This window comes from Prenolepis imparis, unplaced genomic scaffold, assembly GCF_030444845.1.
Source record: "Prenolepis imparis isolate NDT839.2.m4 unplaced genomic scaffold, iyPreImpa1.0 SCAF_18, whole genome shotgun sequence".
Taxonomy (NCBI): Eukaryota; Metazoa; Arthropoda; class Insecta; order Hymenoptera; family Formicidae; genus Prenolepis; species Prenolepis imparis.
Window position 1 is genome coordinate 187,343 of NW_028141176.1, and position 25,260 is coordinate 212,602.

General features: G+C 40.4%; 1 protein-coding gene, 1 non-coding gene and 2 pseudogenes across 2 annotated transcripts; 2 read left to right on the plus strand and 2 right to left on the minus strand.

Annotated features, from left to right (window-relative positions):
- Positions 1–1,810: 1,810 nt before the first annotated feature.
- LOC145946675 (uncharacterized) lies at positions 1,811–8,998 on the plus strand (annotated as a pseudogene).
- Positions 4,342–6,682, minus strand: LOC145946662 (uncharacterized). The gene is made up of 3 exons (XM_083056423.1): positions 6,410–6,682; positions 5,394–6,316; positions 4,342–4,482 (listed from the first exon to the last, which is right to left on the minus strand). Exons 1-3 carry the CDS (start codon positions 6,513–6,515, stop codon positions 4,342–4,344), a joined length of 1,170 nt encoding a protein of 389 aa, XP_082912549.1. The 5' UTR covers positions 6,516–6,682.
- A 5,943-nt stretch (positions 8,999–14,941) lies between the features above and the next one.
- Trnas-gga (transfer RNA serine (anticodon GGA)) lies at positions 14,942–15,015 on the plus strand. Its single transcript has one exon. It is a non-coding gene; the product is annotated as a tRNA-Ser (tRNA).
- A 154-nt stretch (positions 15,016–15,169) lies between these two features.
- Positions 15,170–19,620, minus strand: LOC145946677 (uncharacterized; annotated as a pseudogene).
- Positions 19,621–25,260: the final 5,640 nt, after the last annotated feature.

Sequence of the window (25,260 nt, forward strand, 5' to 3'; positions counted from 1 at the left end):
ACGGAACCTGGAGCTTCAGAGATCACTTCGATCATCTGGCGGTGAAGATAGACAAGGTGGCGACGGCGTTGAGACGTCTGCTACCAAATCTGGGAGGGCCAGATGATCGGGTGCGCCGCCTCTACGCGAACACGGTTAACTCCGTGGCGCTGTACGCAGCGCCAGTCTGGGCGGACGCCGCGATGGCCACCAGGCACATCAAGGACACGCTAAGGCGTGTCCAGCGAAGGGTGGCCATTCGCGTCGTCCGCGGGTATAGAACCGTCTCGCACGCGGCGGCCATAGCCCTGGCCGGCATGCCACCCATGGAGCTCGTCGCTGACATGTACGCCGGAGTTTACCGGCGGCAGCGCGAGCTCCGTGGGTGGGGAGTGCATATGACGGCTGGGGTTGAGGGCACTTTAAGGCTCCGGGCCCGACGACTGATGACAGGGAAATTCAACGAGTACCTGTCAACTGTGCCCCACACAAACTCGGGGCACAGGGTCGTCGGGGCCGTGAGACCGAAATTGGAAGAGTGGATGAATAGGTCTCACGGGACATCGTTCCCCATGACACAGGTTTTCACCGGGCACGGATGCTTCGGTGAATACCTGTGTAAAATAGGAAGGGAACGCACGACACAATGCCACCATTGCGATGAGGACCAGGACTCCGCGCAACACACTTTGGAATTCTGCCCAGGCTTGGGCAGAAGAGCGCGGAATCCTGGTCCAATGTATAGGGAATGACCTGCATCTGCCCAACCACGTTGGGCAGATGCTAGAAAATGAAGGGAAGTGGAAGGCGGTCTCCTCCTTCTGCTTCAAGGTTATGACGCAGAAGGAGGAGGCAGAGAGGAAGCGGGAGAGACGGGGGTGACGGGGTAGGCAGACGCTTACCCCCGAATCCCGCGGAGAAAGGGACGACCCCACCTGGGTGCCCCGGCGAGGAAGGGCCGAGAGGGCGCGAGAGAGAGACGGTGCCCGAGGTAGAGGGGGCGGCGGCGGGGGCGCCCTGCCGAGGCGGGGCCGCGGAGGCGGACCCCCTCGTCGCCGGACAAGAAGACGCCCACTCGATGGGGCGGATTAGGAGGGAGGTCGGGCGGGGGGCGCTGCACCCCCCTCGCTCGAAAGAGGAGGAGGAGGCCCGTAAGGGCGGAGTAGTTGAGCGAGGGGCGCTGTAACCCCCCTCGCCCAACGAGTGAGGGAGGCCCGTGAAGGCGGAACAGTTCTGGGGGGTGGGCGGGGGCGGGTGTCGCCCGGCTGGCGGCCGCACGGCGAAAGCCCTGCGGCCGGGAGTCGGGGGGCATCCGTCCCCGCCCCTGCCGAGTTCCTCTCCTAGAGGAGGGCCTCGGCGATGCCCCCGGGCCGATTGTCGAATCCCGTAAAGGGAGTGAACCGCGGCCCGGGGGCACGGGGGGATCACAGAGACTCAGATACACCTAGTCCCATTGCACGTGATCCCCCCGGGAAGGGACGCGGCAGTGGCGGCCCTCTCACCGGTGCTCTAGAGCGCCGGTGGGAGAGCAACACTGCCTGCGGCGAGGGTTCCCCCCCTTCTGATGGGAGCTCTCGGGAGAAGAGCCCGGAGCGTCGGCCGAATCTCTCGTCCCTTTGGGAGGGAGAGGGAGCCCCGTTCCGGGAGCGGGTGGTGACGGCTCGTGCGAGAAGACTCGAGCCGTGACCCCACCCCACAAACTTTCTGGGAGGGCGTGACGTGAAGGCGGTGCCCCTCTGCGTTACAACCGGAAGGGACCGCACGAACAATACGCGGGGGAGAGCATCCTCTTCTCGGGGAGGATGCTCTCCTTTGAAGGTAGGGCCAGGGGATGGCAAGAAGTAATGCTTCGGCAGTTCCTTGCCATCCCCGTAAGCGCCAGCGAAGGCACCCGCTGTGGTTTTAGTGAGGTAGGTCTTGGACCCCATCTCCGATCCATACGTGGATCGGTGATGGGGGACAAGGAGTCCCACATAATCCTCATCCCCTACCCGGGGGGTTAGTGATACCATGAGGTTTCCACAGCGTAAAAAAAAAAAAAAAAAGGCATTCAAGTAATTAGGTATTCAGAATTCTAATGACACGAATAATTCATTTATACTAAAGTGACGATCATTAACCAATTATCGACCATTAAAATAATAAAAGCATATTTCAGATTTATATATATTATCGTGTAATGATAACATACAATGAAAAACAAGATGTAATGAAGGAGAATAATAAATTGTTCAAATTATAGTGATAAACTTCATATATTGTTTGTTGTATTTTGTTTTTTCTGCTGAATAGAAAGAAGCAAATGTCGCGATAAAGAATAATAAAACTAATAATAATAATAAAAGGATAATAAAATAAAAGTAGTAATAAGTATATATATATATATATACAGGGTGTCCGGTAATAGTCGCATCAACCGTCGTGTGCAGGTAGAGCTAGTTAAACCGAGTAGAAAAGTCCTCTACCATTTTGCGATATTCTCAATAATAAGAGAGATATTAATTAATAAAGATCGGCCAATTCGCTTGACGACGGCGAGAAGAGACAGCCCAGTTTTATGTCGTTACTAAGCATGCGGCGAAAAGAAACAGTATAATGTTACACGGTTGCTAAGCGCGCGATGAAGCGGGGAGGAGCGCTTTACAAAAGATAGTAACTCCATACGAGTAGCGCTAACTCTGGACCCCCGAGTGGGCTGTCTCTTCTCGCCGCACGCTTATCGTCGCGCGAATTGGCTGATTTTCTTTAATTTATTTCTCTCTTATTATTGAGAATATCGCAAAATGGTAGAGGACTTTTCCACTCGGTTTAACTAGCTCTACCTGCACACGACGGTTGATGCGACTATTACCGGACACCCTGTATATATAATTTTTTTGTTTATATATATATATATATATAAATTGTTCGTATAATTTTCTTTAAAATATAGTGACTCTTTTCCAGAATAAATGTTACAAAATTGAAATTAAAATAATTACATTTTATTTTATTTTTGAAAGTTTTATAAAGAATAAATGTTCCTAATTGATTAATTATAAGAGTGTTGATCTTAAATCTTATTAAAATTACGCGTATACGTTGTAATAATATACATGACACAAACGTAATATTGAACAATTATCACACAATTAGTACAGTTTCATTTAACTAAAAAAAAAAAAAAAAAAAAAACCCATAATTATGAAAAAATAGAATTGACTTTAAATGTTCGATTAAATATGATCTCAGGCAATTTGTTACCGATGACTAGTGATGATTCGTCATATTCCACATTCTAGAAAATATACAGCTTTCTAGTATGGCTCGTAGTAATTCAAATATGTATGACAATTCCTGGGTACATTTATTCACTGAAAGAAAAGATTTTAAAAGACGGTTTGATTGGTATTGCTATTACAATGAAAGCGATCTTCCTGGTCTTACAAATTTACGCGCGTAAGTAATTAGTGCGCAAATTGATTCAGAAATTGAATAATATCTTGTGCGTGGATGATGAAATTATGAGAAACATAGTAATGGACATGATAAAACCAATAGAGATTCTCCTTAAATTTTACTGGACAGCTGACATGATGTCTATAATTATATGGATTTGTACACCATTTACGTTAATTTTTCAAAGAAATACCTTTTTCTACGTGGATTATAGAAAAACGTGTTGTCCAAAGAACCATTTTCGACCAGTATTTTCGTGTTGGGAACTTTTATCGTTGTGAACCACCGCATATATATTTATAGAAAAAAAAGTCAGTGTGGATAGCTATATGATAAATCTGATATTGTTAATAACGGCACAATATAAATACATGGCTTTAAAACTCTCTATGATATTTCATGATGAAATTCCGCAAATTAATTATAATAATTCTACTCAAAAGCTGTTTTGAAACAAATTTTATTGCGGAAGTCCAGATAAAATCTTTATGTCGACATCATAACGCTGTTATTCGGTAAATTTATTAGTTAAAATATTAATAAAAACAAATACAATTTTGTTGAAACTTTATTATTTAATACAATTTTTTATGAGATTTCTTAATTAATGAAAAATGCTTATGTAATTAAACAGCATAAACAAACTAATTTTGAAATGTTTTATATACTGCAAAATTGCATATAGGCTTATTATTGTATTATAATTAACTTTTAATATAATATTTTAATTTAATTTTGATATAATATATACATAAATTAATAATATTTTTTGAATTTGTTTTACAAGGAGATGACGCCAATTGGAAAATCGCTTTTCCAACGAGTCATGGTGCGTTCGATAGCTTGTAGCTAGCTAACGAAAACCCTAAAGGCGTTTGCGCCAATGGGCCTTTGTTTAGTAGAAATTACGAGACAAAGTTAGAGTCACGCAGCTACGTTTCTCATAAGCAAGGACACTATGATCCTTTTCGAGTGAGCGGCGTGGCTGCGAAGACTAAGGCTCTCGTTCATTGTTTTTTGCGCCGGCGGCGAAGGTTCGAATCCCGCTGACGACTGCTTCGCTTCCTTTTTTTTTTTTTTCAATATTGGACATTAAAAAAATACTATATTATTATTTATTTATTATTTTTTATTTATTTATTTTTTTTACATAAAAATAAGTACATTTTTAAATGTTTGAACGCAATAAAAAACACAAATCATGTGAGTTGATTATTTTTTTCATGCAACTTATATCAAAATAAAATATGTAAACTTTAATCGTCTATATTATAAAAAATTTCCATTGCTTCGCAATGTCGTGGATGAAAATCAATATAAAAACATTTGAAACATAAAATTTTGTCACACCACGAACATTTTATAAAGGAATTATATTGTCCACATTCGCATTTTTTATTAACAATAATAGGGGGAAAGCATATTTGATTTACATTTAAAAAGATGTTTCTATTGTCAGCTAACTTTGCAGCATACCATGCGTATTGAAGCATATTTTTAAATTTTGGTGCTGATAATAAATAATGAATTATTGATTGTATGCGAATTGCATCAGCACGAGTATTTAATTGTTTGCTTTCGTCGCTTGCAATGACATCTGGACAATTTTGTATTTTTTTAATTATAATTTTTACTTGTCTGTAAAAATATACATCACATGGCTGACAAATCGGAGTACATTTTGGTGGTATAATTTGCAAATTACATGTTGGTTTATTATTTTTGTTGCGGAATATTTCGTTATATGTTTGGATGTTTTTTTGTCCTCCCCAGGAATCAACAATAAATAAAAACAAATTATCCCGGACATACGGTTTAACAACATTTTTCAAATACTGTTCGTATAATGACGTTGTTAATTTGCCCGATTTGGAACATACAACGACAACATTTTTACATAATTTTAATAACTCATCTACATCTTTTTTTACACGTACTCCAAAATAATCAGAATATTCTTGCAAACAAACAAATACTTTATTTAATAACTTCCCGGATTTTGTCAGCGAATATTGGGCGGTGTACGAATGCGAAACTTTATTTAAATCGCCGATATACAATTGGACTAATTTTTCTCCAGTATGCGTGTAAGTTCGCGACACATTAACTCTATACTCACATCCTGTTTGATCTGTATTAATTACAAAATCGGGGTCGTAATCCGGTGAAATTGCTTGAATTAATTTTTGAAACTGTTCCGCTGATTTTATCACAGCTTCTGGTTCAATTGCCTCTTTTTTAGAAATATACCGGACAACGCGACGATTCGATATCTTGTGATCGTGTAAAAAGTTGGTCAACCATGTGCTGGATGCTACGAAATGGAAAGCACTTATAGGTTCTTCGTTTTCCTTTTGTGCATTGTTATATTGTGCGGCTACAGCTATCGCCCATTGTTGCAGCAAACGTCGTGTAACTAATTGATTATTATTTCTTGCTTCTACAAAGCGATCGTACACATTAACTTTTATTGTATTTAATTTGTCTCTAAAAGTGCCACCTGACAAAACAGCTTTTTTATATTTTGCAACATCAGAGGCATGGTTTAAATACTTTTTAAAATGATGCTTTAATGTTTTAAAAGACCACTGTGGATGTTCTTCAGCTGTCATTACAATCTTCAATTTGACATTATATGGTACTATTTTATGCGCAGCAATTTTTTCCGGAGGTTCATAGTCTTCCAATTCATCGAGTATATTCTCACTCGTACTTGGCATATCTTCGCAGGTAACTACCTCTTGTCCTTCTTCTGTATAATATTCAATTTCGTCCAAAATTTCATGCTCTCCCAACAGTTTAATAAATTTTTCAAAAAGTTTGCCGCCAACTAATTTGGCATTGTTCGAAAATTTGCGTGGGGCGTCAGCAAATATTAAATTAAAGCGTACAACAGTATCTACAAACAATTATTTAACATTATAATTTGAAATATACTGTGATGTTATAAAAGCAGATGTTTTTTTCAATTCTTCATTAATAATATATTTACCTCGAAAATATTCGATTGCATCCGTCAAATCTTCCTTTGAAATATCGCACTTTGCAAGTAGTTGCACATATTTAATAGTATTATCAGTAATATATGTTGTCTCCATTTTTACCGATGTTTCGTGCCACGCTCTCTTTCGAAATGCTGTTACGAAACTGGTGAGACACGTTATAACGTGTGAGAATGCCTTCGTGAAAACCGTTAAAAAGATCGAATAGAGGGGACAACAGTCCCTTCTACCTAACAAAGACTTTTCAAACGCTGGCAGGTATACTTGCCCGTCCTTTTCTCTCATCTCTACATATTTCACACACAATTTTAATACATATATAAAATATTCCACAATAAAGATAATAAACAAACATGTAATTTGCAAATTATACTGCCAAGATGTATATGTTAACCACGCAATGTTTATTTTTACATGGATTTTCATCCACGACATTGCGAAGCAATGGAAATTTTTTATAATATAGACGATTAAAGTTTACATATTTTATTTTGATATAAGTTGCATGAAAAAAATAATCAACTCACATGATTTGTGTTTTTTATTGCGTTTTCAAACATTTAAAAATGTACTTATTTTTATGTAAAAAAAATAAATAAATAAAAAATAATAAATAAATAATAATATAGTATTTTTTTAATGTCCAATATTGAAAAAAAAAAAAAAGGAAGCGAAGCAGTCGTCAGCGGGATTCGAACCTTCGCCGCCGGCGCAAAAAACAATGAACGAGAGCCTTAGTCTTCGCAGCCACGCCGCTCACTCGAAAAGGATCATAGTGTCCTTGCTTATGAGAAACGTAGCTGCGTGACTCTAACTTTGTCTCGTAATTTCTACTAAACAAAGGCCCATTGGCGCAAACGCCTTTAGGGTTTTCGTTAGCTAGCTACAAGCTATCGAACGCACCATGACTCGTTGGAAAAGCGATTTTCCAATTGGCGTCATCTCCTTGTTAGTGTAACATTAATGTTAAAAAACTGCTGTCTTTGAATTTTAGTCTAATATATATTAACTAAATGTGATTCTTAAATTCGGCCAATAGAGCCAAGCACGAAAATCAAATCTAATTTCTCGGAACTGTATCTCTTGGTTTGAGATTACTAAGTTCGATCAATTAATAATCCTCGAACTTACAACGGGAAAATAGGCGAGAAAAATATTGGTTCGAAAAGTCGCTGAAGCGGGAATTGAACCCGCGTCTTTCGCTTTCCGGGCGACTGCTCTTATCACTAAGCTATTCAGACCCTTTCGATCCTATATTTTTCATTTGCCTTATAGTGGATGTTAGTAAATAGCGCCATGAATTAGGCCTAGACGCGAAATATATAAATTAAGAAATATTTTTATCGGCTCTCGGTATTTAATAACTAAATGTGATTCTTAAATTCGGCCAATAGAGCCAAGCACGAAAATCAAATCTAATTTCTCGGAACTGTATCTCTTGGTTTGAGATTATTAAGTTCGATCAATTAATAATCCTCGAACTTACAACGGGAAAATAGGCGAGAAAAATATTGGTTCGAAAAGTCGCTGAAGCGGCAAATGAAAAATATAGGATCAAAAGGGTCTGAATAGCTTAGTGGTAAGAGCAGTCACCCGGAAAGCGAAAGACGCGGGTTCAATTCCCGCTTCAGCGACTTTTCGGACCAATATTTTTCTGGCCTATTTTCCCGTTGTAAGTTCGAGGATTATTAATTGATCGAACTTAGTAATCTCAAACCAAGAGATACAGTTCCGAGAAATTAGATTTGATTTTTGTGCTTGGCTCTATTGGCCGAATTTAAGAATCACATTTAGTTATTAAATACCGAGAGCCGATAAAAATATTTCTTAACTAATATATATTATCAGCGTTTTTCGGTTTTGCGCTATCGCTATCATGTTAATTTCAGTAAGTGTAAAAAACAATTGTTAACATAATAGTTAATAGGTATTAAAAATTTTCGGCATAATAAATATAATATATAGCTGTATATATATATATATATATATATATATATATATTATAGTGTATCTTATTGCAAAATGTATACACACAATTATAGTATATTACTAATAATTATATCATAATTTTTGTGTTTTCTTGAAACTTTAGATACCAGTAAGACTTTTATGGAAGGATTCGTGGTTGTTATGTACGCGTCTGGAGGAATAATGCAACTCTATATAATATGTTCTTCTGTACAACAGCTATTAGATGCGGTAAATTTAATTGTAATACATATTTTAATATGCATATATTAAATACAAAGCAGTATACATCGAAAAATGTAGCAAATCAACAACAATATATTATTTTGGAATAAATTAGATAGAGAAATACACACATAGATTAAAGAGAGAAATACATTATTATACATTACGTAAGATCTAGTTCAGTGATACTGTAAGAACAGTTGCCCGGAAAGCGAAAGATTCAGTTCTCGATTCATCCACTCGCGCTTTACATACATATTTCTCTAGTTTGCAAATATTATTTTTAGCCATTATTTATTAGGATGAAAAATATATAAATGTTTTTGTTGGAGTGTTACGACGATATGGACGATTTAAACGTCGCGCCAAACGGCACAGCATACTAAAGCGAGGTAGCGACACAGTCAAAAGGGGGCGCAATGATTTCTTTTGAGCACATGTCGTGCGATGCATACTGTTCCTTTTGTTATTCTCGATCTGCGCCCTCTATAAACTATCCTTTTCTTTCTATTCTTCTCTCTCTCTTTACTTTTACTTTGGACTGATCGTGTCGCTACAGATAATTAGTTACTTTTGTTCAACTGTAATCCAGCACTATACAAGTACTGAATAAATATTATCTTTTCTGAACAACTTACATATGGTAACGATACTTACTGATATCACGGTCCTTGGTCGCATCACCGTCGTGTGTATTTAACGTGCATAAGTTCAACAGGTTATGGGCCCAGAGAGAACACGTGGCACACCAGAATCATAGCAGAAGCGACGCGTGTGTCTATTACAAAACTGAACAACGACAACTGTCAAATATGGAAATTGAAGATGGAATTGCTTTTAATAAAGGAGGACCTATGGGATATAGTAATCGATGACCCACCAAACGACCCAAATGTCACATGGTTTAAGGACGATAATAAAGCTCGTGCAACGATCGGGCTTTTAGTCGACGACAACCAACTGATCCACGTACGACATGCAACAACCGCAAAGGAGGCATGGGATTCATTAAAGGCCTACCACGAAAAATCAAGCCTCTCAAATAAGGTATTTTTGCTAAAGAGCGTAGTAAACCTGAAATTTCAGGACGGAGGTAACATGGAAGACCACTTGAGCGCTATATTAGAGCTAGTAGACCGACTGACAGCGCTGTGCGAAAAGATAGTCGACAGTTTACTGATTGCTATTATTCTAGGCAGTCTTCCGGAATCGTACAGTCCCCCTCGTAACAGCTCTAGAAAGCAGATCTGAAGATGAGTTAACCCTGCAACTCGTCAAAGGCAAACTTATAGACGAATACAAGCGAAGAAAAAATGCAAAGGACGAGGGAGGAGTTGATATAGCGATGAGAGCTGGTAAAAGTAACGCACCAAAGGAATGCTTTTTCTGTAAGAAGGCTGGTCACTTCAAGAAGGATTGTCTGAAATATAAAAAATGGAAAAATAACAAAGAAAAAGCAAGCGCAACAGGATACAGACAGCGACAGCGATGAGGGCAGCACTGCGTTGCAGTATGTGTGTTTTGGAGCATACAAGTCAACCCTCGGGCACGCATAGTACATTGTTTCGGGTGCTACAAGCCATATGACCAATGACAGGACATTCTTCACTGAATTAAGACAAGAAAGAGTTGGTGAAATGATAAAGGTTGCAGACGACGGCCTAACACGCATTGAAGGTATAGGAACTGGAGAATTAAAATGTATTGACCGCAATGACAACTTGACGCACATTAAGGTAAATGATGTACTCTACGTACCATCACTCAAAGAAGGCTTATTATCTGTATTTAAGCTAACCGAGAAAAGATTAAACGTGAATTTCGATGATGAAGGCTGCGTCATTATTCAGGATAACAAGCAAGTCGGATGCGGAATACCCTCAGGAAATTTATATCGGCTGAAGTTACACGAAATAGCACATGCTGTAATCTCAGGACACACTACGAAGTGCCAACATACTTGGCATCGTCGATTCGGTCATAGACATCCAGATGCACTAAAATTACTTAGCCGAGGACTAGCAACGGGTATGGAGATGAAGGATTGTGGCATACAGACAACCTGTGAGTGCTGTATACAAGAAAAATTGTCAAGGAAGCCTTTTCCGAAGAAATCTAATACGAAAACAAAGGCACCGCTGGAATTACTACATACTGACTTATGCGGTCCACTACAAGTACAACACCAGGAGGAAAAAGGTACGCATTAACCGTAATTGACGATTATAGTCCCTATACGCACATTTACTTGCTCGATAAAAAATCAAGCACTGCAGAAGCACTGAAAAGTTATATTAAAATGGTATCAAACAAATTCAACAGAAAACCCAAGACTATTCGGTCGGACAGAGGGCGTGAATATATAGATAGGAGGCTCGTCGAACAATTCAAGAATGATGGAATCAGCGTTCAACTCACAGCGCCATATTCCCCTCAGCAGAACGGAGTAGCCGAAAGAAAAAATCGGAGTCTGCTCGAGATGGTGAGATGCTTACTTTCCGACGTAAATCTACCATTCAAGTATTGGGGAGAAGCACTGAGTACAGCTAACTACTTCCAAAATCGATTACCGACAAAAGCAACTACCAAAACACCATTCGAGCTTTGGGAAGACAAAAGGCCCAACGTCAACCACATACGCGTGTTCGGATCCGCAGCATACGCACTCATACCAGAGATAAAGCGGAGAAAACTCGACGCCAAGGCCAAAAAATTGATCTTTATCGGATATGAACCCGGGTCGAAGGCATACCGCTTATTGGATCGAAATACCGGAAAGGTCATCGTAAGCCGAAACGTGAAATTTGTTGATGAAGATAAGCGATACGAGCACTGCAATGAAGGGGAAATCATACTGGACTCACCAAGAACTTTCTCAGATAATTCGCCAAGAGTCGTCAAGGATCTAAATAGTCACTATAAAGATGAAAGCGACACAGTGCCCGCCGCCGCTGACGCCAGTGTTAAGCAAGAATACCATGATGAAACTAAGTCTCCGGAAAACAAAATAGAACTACGAAGATCAAATAGAAATCATCTAGGAAAGCAACCTGAGAGATATGGTGATCGCACCGCAGCGGCAAAAGAAACAAGCGAACCAAGGACAATACAAGAGGCACTCACAGGACCCGACAAAGAAAATTGGAAACTTGCCATAAAGGAGGAGCTTAACTCTCTTGAAGCTAACGCAACGTGGGAACTTGTTGATGCACCGAAGGGTAGCAACATAATCGGAAACAAATGGGTATTTAAGCTCAAGCGCAATAAGTCAGGTGAAGTCACGAGGTACAAGGCTAGACTCGTGGCGCAAGGTTTTTCACAAAAATTTGGAGTTGATTACGATGAGGTTTTTGCTCCAGTTTTCAGACAAACTACGGTGAGAGCATTGTTGACCAAAGCAGGACATGAGAAATGGAAAGTAAAGCACTTCGACGCAAAAACGGCGTTCCTCAATAGCGATTTGCAAGAAATTATATATATGAGACAGCCGCAAGGATATCAAGAACGAAAATGATAAAGTTTGCAAGCTCAAAAAGGGTATATACGGGCTCAAATAGTCTGCAAAGTTATGGAACGAAAGGTTGACCGAGATACTCAAGCAACACGGATTTAAACAAGCCACAGCCGACCCGTGCCTTTACGGAAAGCAAGAAAACGGAACACGTCGATTCCTCACGGTATATGTGGACGATATTCTTATCGTTAGCACCTCAGACAAATTGATACATCAAATCGAACAAGCACTCGCCAAATCATTTAAAATCATAGGACTAGGACAGAGCTGTCCACGTTTTGCACTTTTCGGCCAATTTCCGAGGCTCACCGCCTAGCGGCCCCCACTTACGCTCGAGACCTTAGCAACGCGTTACCCGGTTGGCCCGATAACCGTAGTTGCTAAGGTCTCGAGCGTAAGTGGGGGCCGCTAGGCGGTGAGCCTCGGAAATCGGCCGAAAAGTGCAAAACGTGGACAGCTCTGGACTAGGAGAAATAAAACAATATGTCGGATTAACAGTAAGAAAAGACGAAGAAGGGTTCTTCTATATCAATCAAGCAAGATATATACAAAAATTGATAAAAGATGCAAACTTAGAAGACGCAAAGGAATCAACTATGCCTTTGGATCCAGGATATTTTAGACTAGCTAAAGGAGAGTCGCTTGATAACAATGTATTATATCAAAAATTAATTGGAGAGTTATTATATGTAGCAATCAACTCGAGACCCGACATAACGGCGGCAGTATGTATACTGTCACAACGCACAGCATCACCAACTCGCGTAGATTGGACCGAGGCGAAACGAATTGTGAGATATCTCAAAGGCACCGCAAGTATTGAATTAAAACTTGGACCCAACAAGGAAGGAACGCAACGAAATCTCATTGGATACGCGGACGCAGACTGGGCTCAAGAAAAGGAGCAAAGAAAATCTAACAGCGGTTACATATTTTGTTTCAATGGAGCAACCCATTTCATGGAGCAGTATGAGGCAATCGTGCGTGGCCTTATCAATAACGGAGGCCGAAATTATTGCGCTATCGGAAGCATGCCAGGAAGCACTGTGGCTAAAAACTTTGCTCGCAGATATTCAGGAAATACAACATGGACCAATGAAGATATTCGAAGATAATCAAAGCTGCATAAAATACATTGTCAATGGTAAACACAGTAATCGTCTAAAGCATATTGACATTAAATACTGCTTTGCTAGAGACACGTATAAAAAGGAACAAATAGAATTATGCTATTGTCCTACAGAAGATATGATAGCAGATATGCTAAACCGCTAGGAGGAGTAAGACTCAGAAAACTTAGAGAACTGATCGGACTACGAGACTGGAGGAAGACATAAAGTACGTCTATCACCGTCGAGGAGGAGTGTTGGAGTGTTACGACGATATGGACGATTTAAACGTCGCGCCAAACGGCACAGCATACTAAAGCGAGGTAGCGACACAGTCAAAAGGGGGCGCAATGATTTCTTTTGAGCACATGTCGTGCGATGCATACTGTTCCTTTTGTTACTCTCGGCCTGCGCCCTCTATAAAATATCCTTTTCTTTCTATTCTTCTCTCTCTCTTTACTTTTACTTTGGACTGATCGTTTCGCTACAGATAATTAGTTACTTTTGTTCAACTGTAATTCAGCACTATACAAGTACTGAATAAATATTATCTTTTCTGAACAACTTACATTTGGTAACGATACTTACTGATATCACGGTCCTTGGTCGCATCACCGTCGTGTGTATTTAACGTGCATAAGTTCAACAGTTTAATACATCACAAATATGTCAATGTCTGCCACAGATAAATGATTACTTATAAGTGTGTCTGCGCTTGTGTTATCTTCATACTGCTATATACACTTTTGTACAGTAAATATATACGTTCGTTTGATTATTATTCTATATTGCGCTTGTTAAGTGGCCGCTAAGCTTTGCTATAAAGCGGTCCACAAAGATATGCTAAGAAAGCTAATATCATCTTAGGTCTTATCAAAGAGATTCGATGTAGATAAAACGAAAATGTGTGATTGCGTGTATACGAGTATGTGTGTAATTTTAACATTTTTTTTTAGAGAGAAAAATGCATTGTTTATGCGTAGATATTTTACGTACACTTTGAGCGAATAAATATATCGTATCGTACGATACGTGTATGATACAAAAAACGATAACATAATTAAATGCATTGTAGAGCTCGTGAAATGTAATAATTAAAGAAATAGGAAAGTGACGTAGAAAACTGACCTCACAATTATTCAGGAGCACGCAATAGTGGAAAAAAAGGAAAAGCTGGTAAATAATCGAACAGCTAACACAGTGAGTTTTAACAGAGTACATTTATGGGGATTTTGCAATTAACAGATTTATTTAATATATAATCTATATACTTGGGACTATTTAATCTTCCATAAAATCTCAATTCTCTTCTCTCTCTCTCTCTATTAATGTGTAAAATTTTATTTCTTAAATTGTAAAGTCGCGTTCTCTCTCGACTTTACCGTCCACTCTTCAAATACGATATTTATAATTTTTTAATTATTATTATTTTCAGTAAAAGTAATTTTCTCTTATTTTTATAGTGAGCATGTTGCAGTTATACATATATATACAAATTTATATGCAATCTTTTTCAATTTTCTATACACATATATTTTCCTATGTTTCCTTTATAGGACACTATGTGATAAATGAGCATGATATGTATATATACATATATATATATATATATATATATACATACAGCCATATATTATATTTATTATGCCGAAAATTTGTAATACCTAGTCGCTGAAGTGGCTAATGAAAAATATAGGATCGAAAGGGTCTGAATAGCTTAGTGGTAAGAGCAGTCGCCTGGAAAGCGAAAGACGCGGGTTCAATTCCCGCTTCAGCGACTTTTCGGACCAATATTTTTCACGCCTATTTTCCCGTTGTAAGTTCGAGGATTATTAATTGATCGAACTTAGTAATCTCAAACCAAGAGATACAGTTCCGAGAAATTAGATTTGATTTTCGTGCTTGGCTCTATTGGCCGAATTTAAGAATCACATTTAGTTAATATATATTAGACTAAAATTCAAAGACAGCAGTTTTTTAACATTAATGTTACACTAAAACAAATTCAAAAAATATTATTAATTTATGTATATATTATATCAAAATTAAATTAAAATATTATATTAAAAGTTAATTATAATACAATAATAAGCCTATATGCAATTTTGCAGTATATAAAACATTTCAAAATTAGTTTGTTTATGCTGTTTAATTACATAAGCATTTTTCATTAATTAAGAAATCTTATAAAAAATTGTATTAAATAATAAAGTTTCAACAAAATTGTATTTGTTTTTATTAATATTTTAACTAATAAATTTACCGAATAACAGCGTTATGATGTCGACATAAAGATTTTATCTGCACTTCCGCAATAAAATTTGTTTCAAAACAGCTTTTGAGAAGAATTATTATAATTAATTTGCGGAATTTCATCATGAAATATCATAGAGAGTTTTAAAGCCATGTATTTATATTGTGCAGTTATTAACAATATCAGATTTATCATATAGCTATCCACACTGACTTTTTTTTTCTATAAATATATATGCGGTGGTTCACAACGATAAAAGTTCCCAACACGAAAATACTGGTCGAAAATGGTTCTTTGGACAACACGACCGGTTTTCTATAATCCACGTAGAAAAAGGTATTTCTTTGAAAAATTAACGTAAATGGTGTACAAATCCATATAATTATAGACATCATGTCAGCTGTCCAGTAAAATTTAAGGAGAATCTCTATTGGTTTTATCATGTCCATTACTATGTTTCTCATAATTTCATCATCCACGCACAAGATATTATTCAATTTCTGAATCAATTTGCGCACTAATTACTTACGCGCGTGAATTTGTAAGACCAGGAAGATCGCTTTCATTGTAATAGCAATACCAATCAAACCGTCTTTTAAAATCTTTTCTTTCGGTGAATAAATGTACCCAGGAATTGTCATACATATTTGAATTACTACGAGCCATACTAGAAAGCTGTATATTTTCTAGAATGTGGAATATGACGAATCATCACCAGTCATCGGTAACAAATTGCCTGAGATCATATTTAATCGAACATTTAAAGTCAATTCTATTTTTTCATAATTATGGGTTTTTTTTTTTTTTTTTTTTAGTTAAATGAAACTGTACTAATTGTGTGGTAATTGTTCAACATTACGTTTGTGTCATGTATATTATTACAACGTATACGCGTAATTTTAATAAGATTTAAGATCAACACTCTTATAATTAATCAATTAGGAACATTTATTCTTTATAAAACTTTCAAAAATAAAATAAAAAGTAATTATTTTAATTTCAATTTTGTAACATTTATTCTGGAAAAGTCACTATATTTTAAAGAAAATTATACGAACAATTTATATATATATATATATATATATATATAAACAAAAAAATTATATATATATATATATATATACTTATTACTACATTTATTTTATTATCCTTTTATTATTATTATTAGTTTTATTATTCTTTATCGCGACATTTGCTTCTTTCTATTCAGCAGAAAAAACAAAATACAACAAACAATATATGAAGTTTATCACTATAATTTGAACAATTTATTATTCTCCTTCATTACATCTTGTTTTTCATTGTATGTTATCATTACACGATAAAATATATAAATCTGAAATATGCTTTTATTATTTTAATGGTCGATAATTGGTTAATGATCGTCACTTGAGTGTGAATGAATTATTCGTGTCAATATTAGAATTCTGAATACCTAATTACTTGAATACCTAAGTTAATTTTTGTGCATTAAATGTATGGATATAGAAAAATTTGTGATAAATAATAATTCGCGAACATAGATGTTTATTTATTGCAAAAAAAGTGTACTATATCCATATAAATAAATGCAACTAACCATGATTGTGCAATTATTACTGCTCGATAAAGTAATAATTATTTTTATGGCTCTGCGATGTTCAAAGAATAGCACAATCGAAGAAACGCTGAAAACTTATTATTATCTATCGTGAGTTGTATCGACTTTGCATTAATCTGAATTATACGAAGACAAAATATTTCAGTAGATTAATTCGTTTTTTTCTGTGAGTTAATAATATTAAGATGTCTAATGTCAGGTATAAATTATTTTGATATAAATTATTGACGATTCTTTTTTTATATGTAGCAAGGTTAACTTAATTTTTAATGCAAATTAATACATTTAGTTAATTATTATTCACTTTATAATACACACACACTCTCTCTCTCTCTCTCTCTCTCTCTCTCTCTCTCTCTCTCTCTCTCTCTCTCTCTCTCTCTCTCGAAATGGGAAGATAGAAACGTTCCTTATAGCATGGTTCAGCGTTTGATTACAACAGTTATCGCTGGTGCGATACAAGAAGAAGAAGAGTCATTCTCTTTCGTGTACGTAAAAGAACATGAAAAGCTAGAATGGTTGGCCGATATATTGGTTGATGCAAGAAACGGTTTCATTATTGAGACCTTGGATGCAAACTATGAAGATATTCCTGCCTTAAGCAAATTAGATACCTATAACATACGTTGTGAAAAACATACTAAAAATTGTGCTTTACAAATGTATTTAAAATATTTAATTGGTAGTCGAATTATCGCGATGATTCGCCACACCCTTTTTTGAATAAATTATTACAATAATATTCTCTTTGTTCTCTCTCCTTTTCCTCTACCATGTATGCGAGCGAGTATTATATTTCTGCACGTGCACGTATTAATTTCAGTACGTGACAGCATTTTTATAATTTTTTAAATGTAGTGGATCGAACATAATTTGAACGCGGATCGAACGTGGTTGATCGAGGTTCGAACGTGGCTCGATTATGGTTTGATCATGGATGATCGAGATTTAAATATGATTTGTGAATTATAATTCGTTATATCGGAACATGACAATTTTAATTTTCTCATGGACCATTGCCCGAGAACATGCTAACTTTTGTCTTTTTATCATGGATATGTGCTAGCTAACTTTTGTCTTCTTATCAAATGCTATATTATATGTCATCCCCTACTGTTTCTACGGAGAGCGGGTCTGTCTCCGCGATGTTCATCATAAAGTCTATGATATTTGATGTGTAAAGATTAGAAGTGACAAAAAATGGAGAGAGAAGTTATTATGATTGATAGTGATGATGAAGATGTAATTATAATCGAAATCATTGACAATGAGGTGGAGATGATGCATATTGCGGAAGAATCTGATAATAGTGATATAGAAGGATTAGATGAAGGGTCAAATGTAGAACCCTTCATAGATTCAGACTATAATAGTGAATGTAGTGAAGACTTCGTTGAAACATCCCAGCGAATATTAAGCACATCAGAAATTTTAACAATGAAACTATAAAGATGTGTGCTATATATTATTATTATACCCCTGGACATGATCTCAAACTGTGTACACATTGTTTCGTAAGAATAGCGGAATTGTTTACATCTATTCACGCAGTACGTAAACATTTAACAAATATGTACGGTGTAATGTTAAAAAAATGGTGTTGCGATTGTGGTGGTCTATTGCACCAAATAATGGCATGCAACATGTGTCCGGTGTGTATGCATTGTAAGTATCAGTTTTTATTTATGTTAATTTATTCTAAATTTAAATATTATTAATGTTTTTTCTGTTATGTAGGAATCCCACCCGCCTCGGAGCGAGCCACGCACAGCCGCCTCCGCCACCGACAACTTCTTTAATATAATATTCATTTATATTCATATATTCTTTAATATTTTATATTCTTATATTTTAAATTTTATTATTTATATATTCTTATATTTATATTCTTATATTTTTAATTTTTATATTTATATATTCTCATATTTTATATTCTTATATTTTTAATTTTATATTTTTATATTTTTAATTTCATATACAGGGTGACCCATTTTAACTTAGGCAGCCAAATAACTCGAAAAATAAGCACACTACGAAAAAATGTTTAGAATCAAAATTTTGTCATTTCGAGGGGGACGTACAATGACGTTAAAATGAGCCCCCCCACCCCTCCCCCTGGGCGGTGAGGGGGGGCAAGTTTGAAATCTTAAATGGGAACCCCTATTTTTTATTGCATATTCGGAATCTTTGGCTAAAAACACATACAATTTGTCTGAAACATTTTTCTCGATTCATGATAGATGGCGCTGTAATCGACGAAATTCAATTTCTTCGATTTCTCTTACTGAGAACCCATGCTTACGATTCTGCAATAAATTAACAATAAAAATACCACGTTTTCATTGTTAATACTCGAAATTAGTCTTAAAACAAACTTCTCATTATTTTTTATTACTCATTAATTACTTCTCAAGAAACTGCTTTTAGCGTAACCTGCCCTTTAGGCAACTTGAATGGTCCAAAGTACCGAGACATTTTGGACTTTCCATCTGATGGAGTTCCTCTAAGTATCCCTCCAAAATTTTGTCCATTTAGTGCCAAAGTCACAAGTGTTTATGTATTTTTTTAACATTTGTACTCTGATAAAATTCTGGTAAAATGGCAAATTATACGCCTACAGAAGTAGTCGATATTCTTATAACCTTTGGCGAATGTGGTAGAAATTACAGACTTACTGCCCGTACTTATGCGGAGCGATTCCCAAATCGCCGCCATCCTACTGATCAACAAATTATAAACATTGAAAGGAGATCTCGTAATAATCCACTTCATCGCGAAAGGCGAAGGAATAGACTTCATAATAATAATGACCCTAGATTGCTCGCAGTTTTGGCTATGGTTCATCAAAATCCCCATATTAGTACCCGTCAAATAGAACGAGAACTGGGAATCCCTCAAACTGCGGCACATAGATTGTTACGATCAGTCAATTACCATCCGTATCATATTACTCTGGTACAGGAATTAAGTGAGGCCGACTACGTACTCAGAGTACAATTTTGTAGATGGGCTCTTGAGATGTTAGATCAGAATCCAGATTTTTTTAGTAATGTTTGTTTCAGTGATGAAGCAACATTCATCAGCAATGGTAGTCTCAATAGGCATAATTGCCACTATTGGTCACCAGAAAATCCACATTGGTATCGTGAGGTGCTTAATCAACATCGTTGGAGTTTATATGTATGGGTAGGCATTTGCAATGGCCAAGTCATTGGACCTCATTTTTTTGAACGTCCAATTAATAGTCCAATGTATTTAGAATTCCTCGAAAATGATTTGCCAGCATACCTAGAGAATGTTCCCCTTGCAGTTAGACTAAATTTATGGTATCAACAAGATGGTGCTCCTGCTCATTATGCTCGTATTGTACGGATGTTTTTGAATCAAAGGTTCCCAAATCGGTGGATAGGGCGGGGTGGACCAGTTCTGTGGCCTCCGAGATCACCGGATTTGAACCCCCTTGATTTCTTTTTATGGGGATACGTTAAAGATGCAGTGTATAGTAAAGCTCCAACGACAAGATTGAATATGATGGAAAGAATAAGAAGAGCTTGTGAAGCTATAACTCCTTTAATGCTAGAAAATGTACAACGTAACTTTCGCTGTCGATTACTGTTATCCTTAGAAAATAATGGTGCACACTTTGAGCATCTCCTCCATGCGGAGAGAGCTGATAACAATGCAATCTTGCCTTAACTGATTGGGTCACCACACGACCTTGCCTTCACTGGCTGGGTCACTACTTGACCTTGCCTTAACTGGTTGGGTCACCACACGACCTTGCCTTCACTGGCTGGGTCACTACTTGACCTTGCCTTAACTGGTTGGGTCACCACACGACCTTGCCTTCACTGGCTGGGTCACTACTTGACCTTGCCTTAACTGGTTGGGTCACCACACGACCTTGCCTTCACTGGCTGGATCACCACACGACCTTGCCTTCACTGGCTGGGTTACCACACGTTCAAGCACCCCGAATTGTGAGAGGCGAGGGGACTCACGTTAATCAAGCACCCCGAAGGGAACAGAAAACTGCTACGTCCACGACGTTGTTCCTGGGTTACGCTAAAAGCAGTTTCTTGAGAAGTAATTAATGAGTAATAAAAAATAATGAGAAGTTTGTTTTAAGACTAATTTCGAGTATTAACAATGAAAACGTGGTATTTTTATTGTTAATTTATTGCAGAATCGTAAGCATGGGTTCTCAGTAAGAGAAATCGAAGAAATTGAATTTCGTCGATTACAGCGCCATCTATCATGAATCGAGAAAAATGTTTCAGACAAATTGTATGTGTTTTTAGCCAAAGATTCCGAATATGCAATAAAAAATAGGGGTTCCCATTTAAGATTTCAAACTTGCCCCCCCTCACCGCCCAGGGGGAGGGGTGGGGGGGCTCATTTTAACGTCATTGTACGTCCCCCTCGAAATGACAAAATTTTGATTCTAAACATTTTTTCGTAGTGTGCTTATTTTTCGAGTTATTTGGCTGCCTAAGTTAAAATGGGTCACCCTGTATATTTTTTATATCTTTATATCTTTATATCTTTATATATCTTTATATTTTATATATTCATTTATATATTTTTAGATATTAAATTTTTTAATTCACACACACACACACGTATTACACATCTATTATGATTAAAATTATTAATGGTAAAAAAGTATTTATTTAAAAATACTTCTCTCTCCTTTCCTTGTGCATATTAAAAAATATTATTAAAAAATATTGAAAGAAAAAATGTCTCTCGCGCTCTCCTAAGCGCTATCTCTCCTTCGCATACTTTGCCGCGACATCTCTCTTCTTCACCGCGATATCTCTTTTTCGCGTGCTCCTCGCGCTATCTCTTTCCTTCGCATACTTGGCCGCGACATCTCTCTCTCACGAACGTCTTGCGCTATCTCTCTCCACATCATCTCTCGCGTTCCCCTCCCTGCGGACCATTCTTTCACGGATTCCCCACCCCGCCGTGGTTGATCGAGGTTCGAACGTGGTTGGTCGAGGTTCAAACGTGGTTCAAGACGCGTGGGACGCGTATAAAGAAAAATGCGATGTCCTACGCGTCCTGATCAGAAAGGCCAAGGCGGGAGCCTGGGAGGAATTGCTCTCCTCCCTGGACGAGGATCCGTGGGGGCGCCCTTACCGCATAGTTTTGAACAAACTCAGAGGCAGGAGGCCCCCTATCACGGAAACTCTAGACCCCCAGTTTGTTGGTCAAGTCGTTGACACCCTGTTCCCGCTGGAGGAGGGACACACAGATCCGATTCCGGCGCGGGACTGGGTGTGGGACGAGGCGGCCATGGGGGTCACGGGAGGAGAGCTCCGAAAAGCCATCGGAAGGATTAAGAGCGGAAAAGCTCCAGGTCCCGATGGCATACACGGGAAGGCCTGGGCTCTCGCCTATCGGGGTCTTGCGGAGCCCATGCGGAGGATGTACAACGAGTGCTTCCGCATGGGCTCTTTCCCGCGAGATTGGAAGGAGGCGCGAATAGTCCTCCTTCCAAAAGAGGGCAAACCGAAGGACACGCCCTCGGCGTATAGGCCATTCTGCCTGATAGACGAGGCGGGTAAGATTCTCGAGAGAATCATAGTGGACCGCCTCGGCTATCACTTGTCCCAAAACGGTCCCAATCTGAGTGACGGACAATACGGCTTCCGCGTCGGGCGATCTACAGTGGACGCAATACTGCGGGTTCGCTCGATCGCTGGGGCCGTAACGGAGGAGGGCGGGGTGTTATTAGCAGTCTCGTTGGATATCTCCAACGCTTTTAACACCCTGCCCTGGCACCGGATCGGGGAAGCCCTAGAATATCATAGGGTGCCCCCGTATCTGGTGTCAATCTTGAGGGACTATTTTGGGGATAGGCAGTTGGCCTACACAGATAGAAACGCCGAGGAACAAAGACGTCGTATGTCGTGTGGGGTTCCACAGGGGTCAGTGCTAGGACCCCTAATGTGGAACCTGGCATACGACGTCGTCCTTCGGACCGCCCTTCCCCCTGGCTGTCACGCGGTGTGTTATGCTGACGACACACTAGTGATGGCTGGGGGAACTCGTGGGAGGAGGCAACCGCTCGAGCCAACCTGGCTGTAAACCGCGTCGTGCGACTCATACGACAGATGGGGCTTAAGGTGGCGCCCCAAAAAACAGAGGCCGTCTTCTTACATGACGGGTCTCATGGGGCGCCACCGAAAGCCCGCATCATTGTGGAGGACACCACTACAGAGGTGGGGACCCATATGAAATACTTGGGCCTCCACCTGGATGGCAAATGGACTTTTCGCGAGCATTTCCGCCAAATATCCCCCAAAGTGGAAAGGGCAGCAATGGCGTTGCAACGCCTGCTGCCCAATCTTAGGGGGCCGGGCGGGAGTGTTCGTAGACCGTATGCCGGAACGATACACGCAATGCTCCTGTACGGAGCCCCGGTATGGGAAAAAAGCCTGGAGACCGCCCGCGGGGCAAAGAACGCCCTAAGACAGTTACAAAAGCGGGTGGTCAACAGAATATGCCGGGGCTACCGTATGGTGAGCTGGACGGCCGTGGGGGTGCTCGCAGGTGTACCCCCTGTGGAGATGCTCGCCCGCATGTACGCTGATGTGTACAAACGTACACGGGAATATCAGCGGGCGGGCATCCCGATAACAGACGGCCTCCGGCGTACAGTCCGAGTCCATGCCCGACGGGTGCTGATCCAAAAATGGAAGGAGAGCATCGGGGATCCGAGACTACCGGGACAGCGCACTGTCGGGGCCATCCAGCCCTGTCTAGAAGACTGGCTAGACAGGGCTAAAGGAGGGGTGTCCTTTCACATGACCCAGGTACTCACAGGCCATGGATGTTTTGGCGAGTACCTGGGTCGAATCGGAAGAGAGCGCACGACGCGGTGTTGGCGCTGCGGCCACGAACGTGACACCGCCCAACACTGGCCGAGTGTGTGGCCTGGGCGGGGGAGAGAGTGGAGCTCGTGGCCGCAGTGGGAGGAGACCTGTCATTGCCCTCTGTAGTGAGGGCAATAACAGGAAGCGACGAAGCATGGAGGGGATTCTCCTCCTTCTGCAGCACAGTTATGCTGCAGAAGGAGGAGGCAGAAAGACAGAGGGAGCAGGAGGGAAGACGAGGGAGAGAAGAGGAAGAGGAGTCAACCACGGAGGACGGGGACGGGCCCCCTTTTTTCCCGCCGTCGGTGGGCTTGCCCACTTGTGGCGGCGGGAATCGGGGGGGGGCACGCCCCCAATGAAAGGAGAAGGAGGGATGAAGAGAAGACAGATGAAGAGGACGGGGACGGGCCCCCTCTTTCCCCGCCGTCGGTGGGCTTGCCCACTCGTAGCGGCGGGGTTGGGGGGGCGCCCTCAGGAAAAGGTGTAGGAGGGACAGAGAGAAGACAGATGAGGAGGATGGGGGCGTGCCCCCTCTTTCCCCGTCGTCGGTGGGCTTGCCCATTTGTGATGGCGGGGATCGGGGCGGGGGCGCGCCCCCAACATACCTGCGTCAAAATTAGACGCGGGATGAGGTCTTCGGGGGGGGGGCCGGGGACGATTAAGTCCCAGGGCTCCCCCCCCCAAGACCTCACGAGAATTGGGGGCGCGGGTGCGTCGGTCTCGCTTAGGCGGGGCCGGCGCGGTCGCGCCCCCAAACGGGCAACCTCCCTGGTTGTGGCCGAATCCTAACTCCCAAGGGAGCGGAGGGAGCCGCAATCGGGGAGGCCGGGGGGAGGGGTCGCTCGACTGCGGGACTGCGTTGCCCGGCCTTGTGGGGTGCGACCTCTCCCCCCTTAGACGTAGATGCGGCGGGAAGGCCCTCTCACCGGGAGCTGAAAGGCACCGGTGGGAGGGCATCAACGCCGTAGAGGGGGCCCCTCTCCTCCTGAAAGGGCCCCCCTGGTGAGGGCCACCGGGGCTGGATGCCGAATCCCCTATCCCTTTGGGAGGGGGAGGGAGCACCACTCCGGTGGCGGAGGGTGGCGGCTCGAGCGGGCTACTCGAGCCGTGATCCCGCCCCCCAAACTTTTTGGCGTGGGGTCGGTGTTGCCCTGCGCCGCAACCGCGAACGGTCCGCACGATGGCGGAGGGAGAGTATCGTCCCCTTCAGGGGCGGTGCTCTCCCCGAGAAGGATAAAGGCGGGGGGGCGGCGAGTCGGCATGGGATACCAACATCCTCGCCGTCCC

Excerpts from the sequence above, each read along its gene's own strand:
- LOC145946662 (XM_083056423.1), bottom strand. The coding sequence starts at position 6,515 with ATGGAGACAACATATATTACTGATAATACTATTAAATATGTGCAACTA. Across the intron at positions 6,317-6,409 it reads TGCAATCGAATATTTTCGAG|ATACTGTTGTACGCTTTAAT; the intron begins GTAAATATATTA and ends AATTGTTTGTAG. Across the intron at positions 4,483-5,393 it reads CCGGGAAGTTATTAAATAAA|GAAGCGAAGCAGTCGTCAGC; the intron begins GTATTTGTTTGT and ends AAAAAAAAAAAG.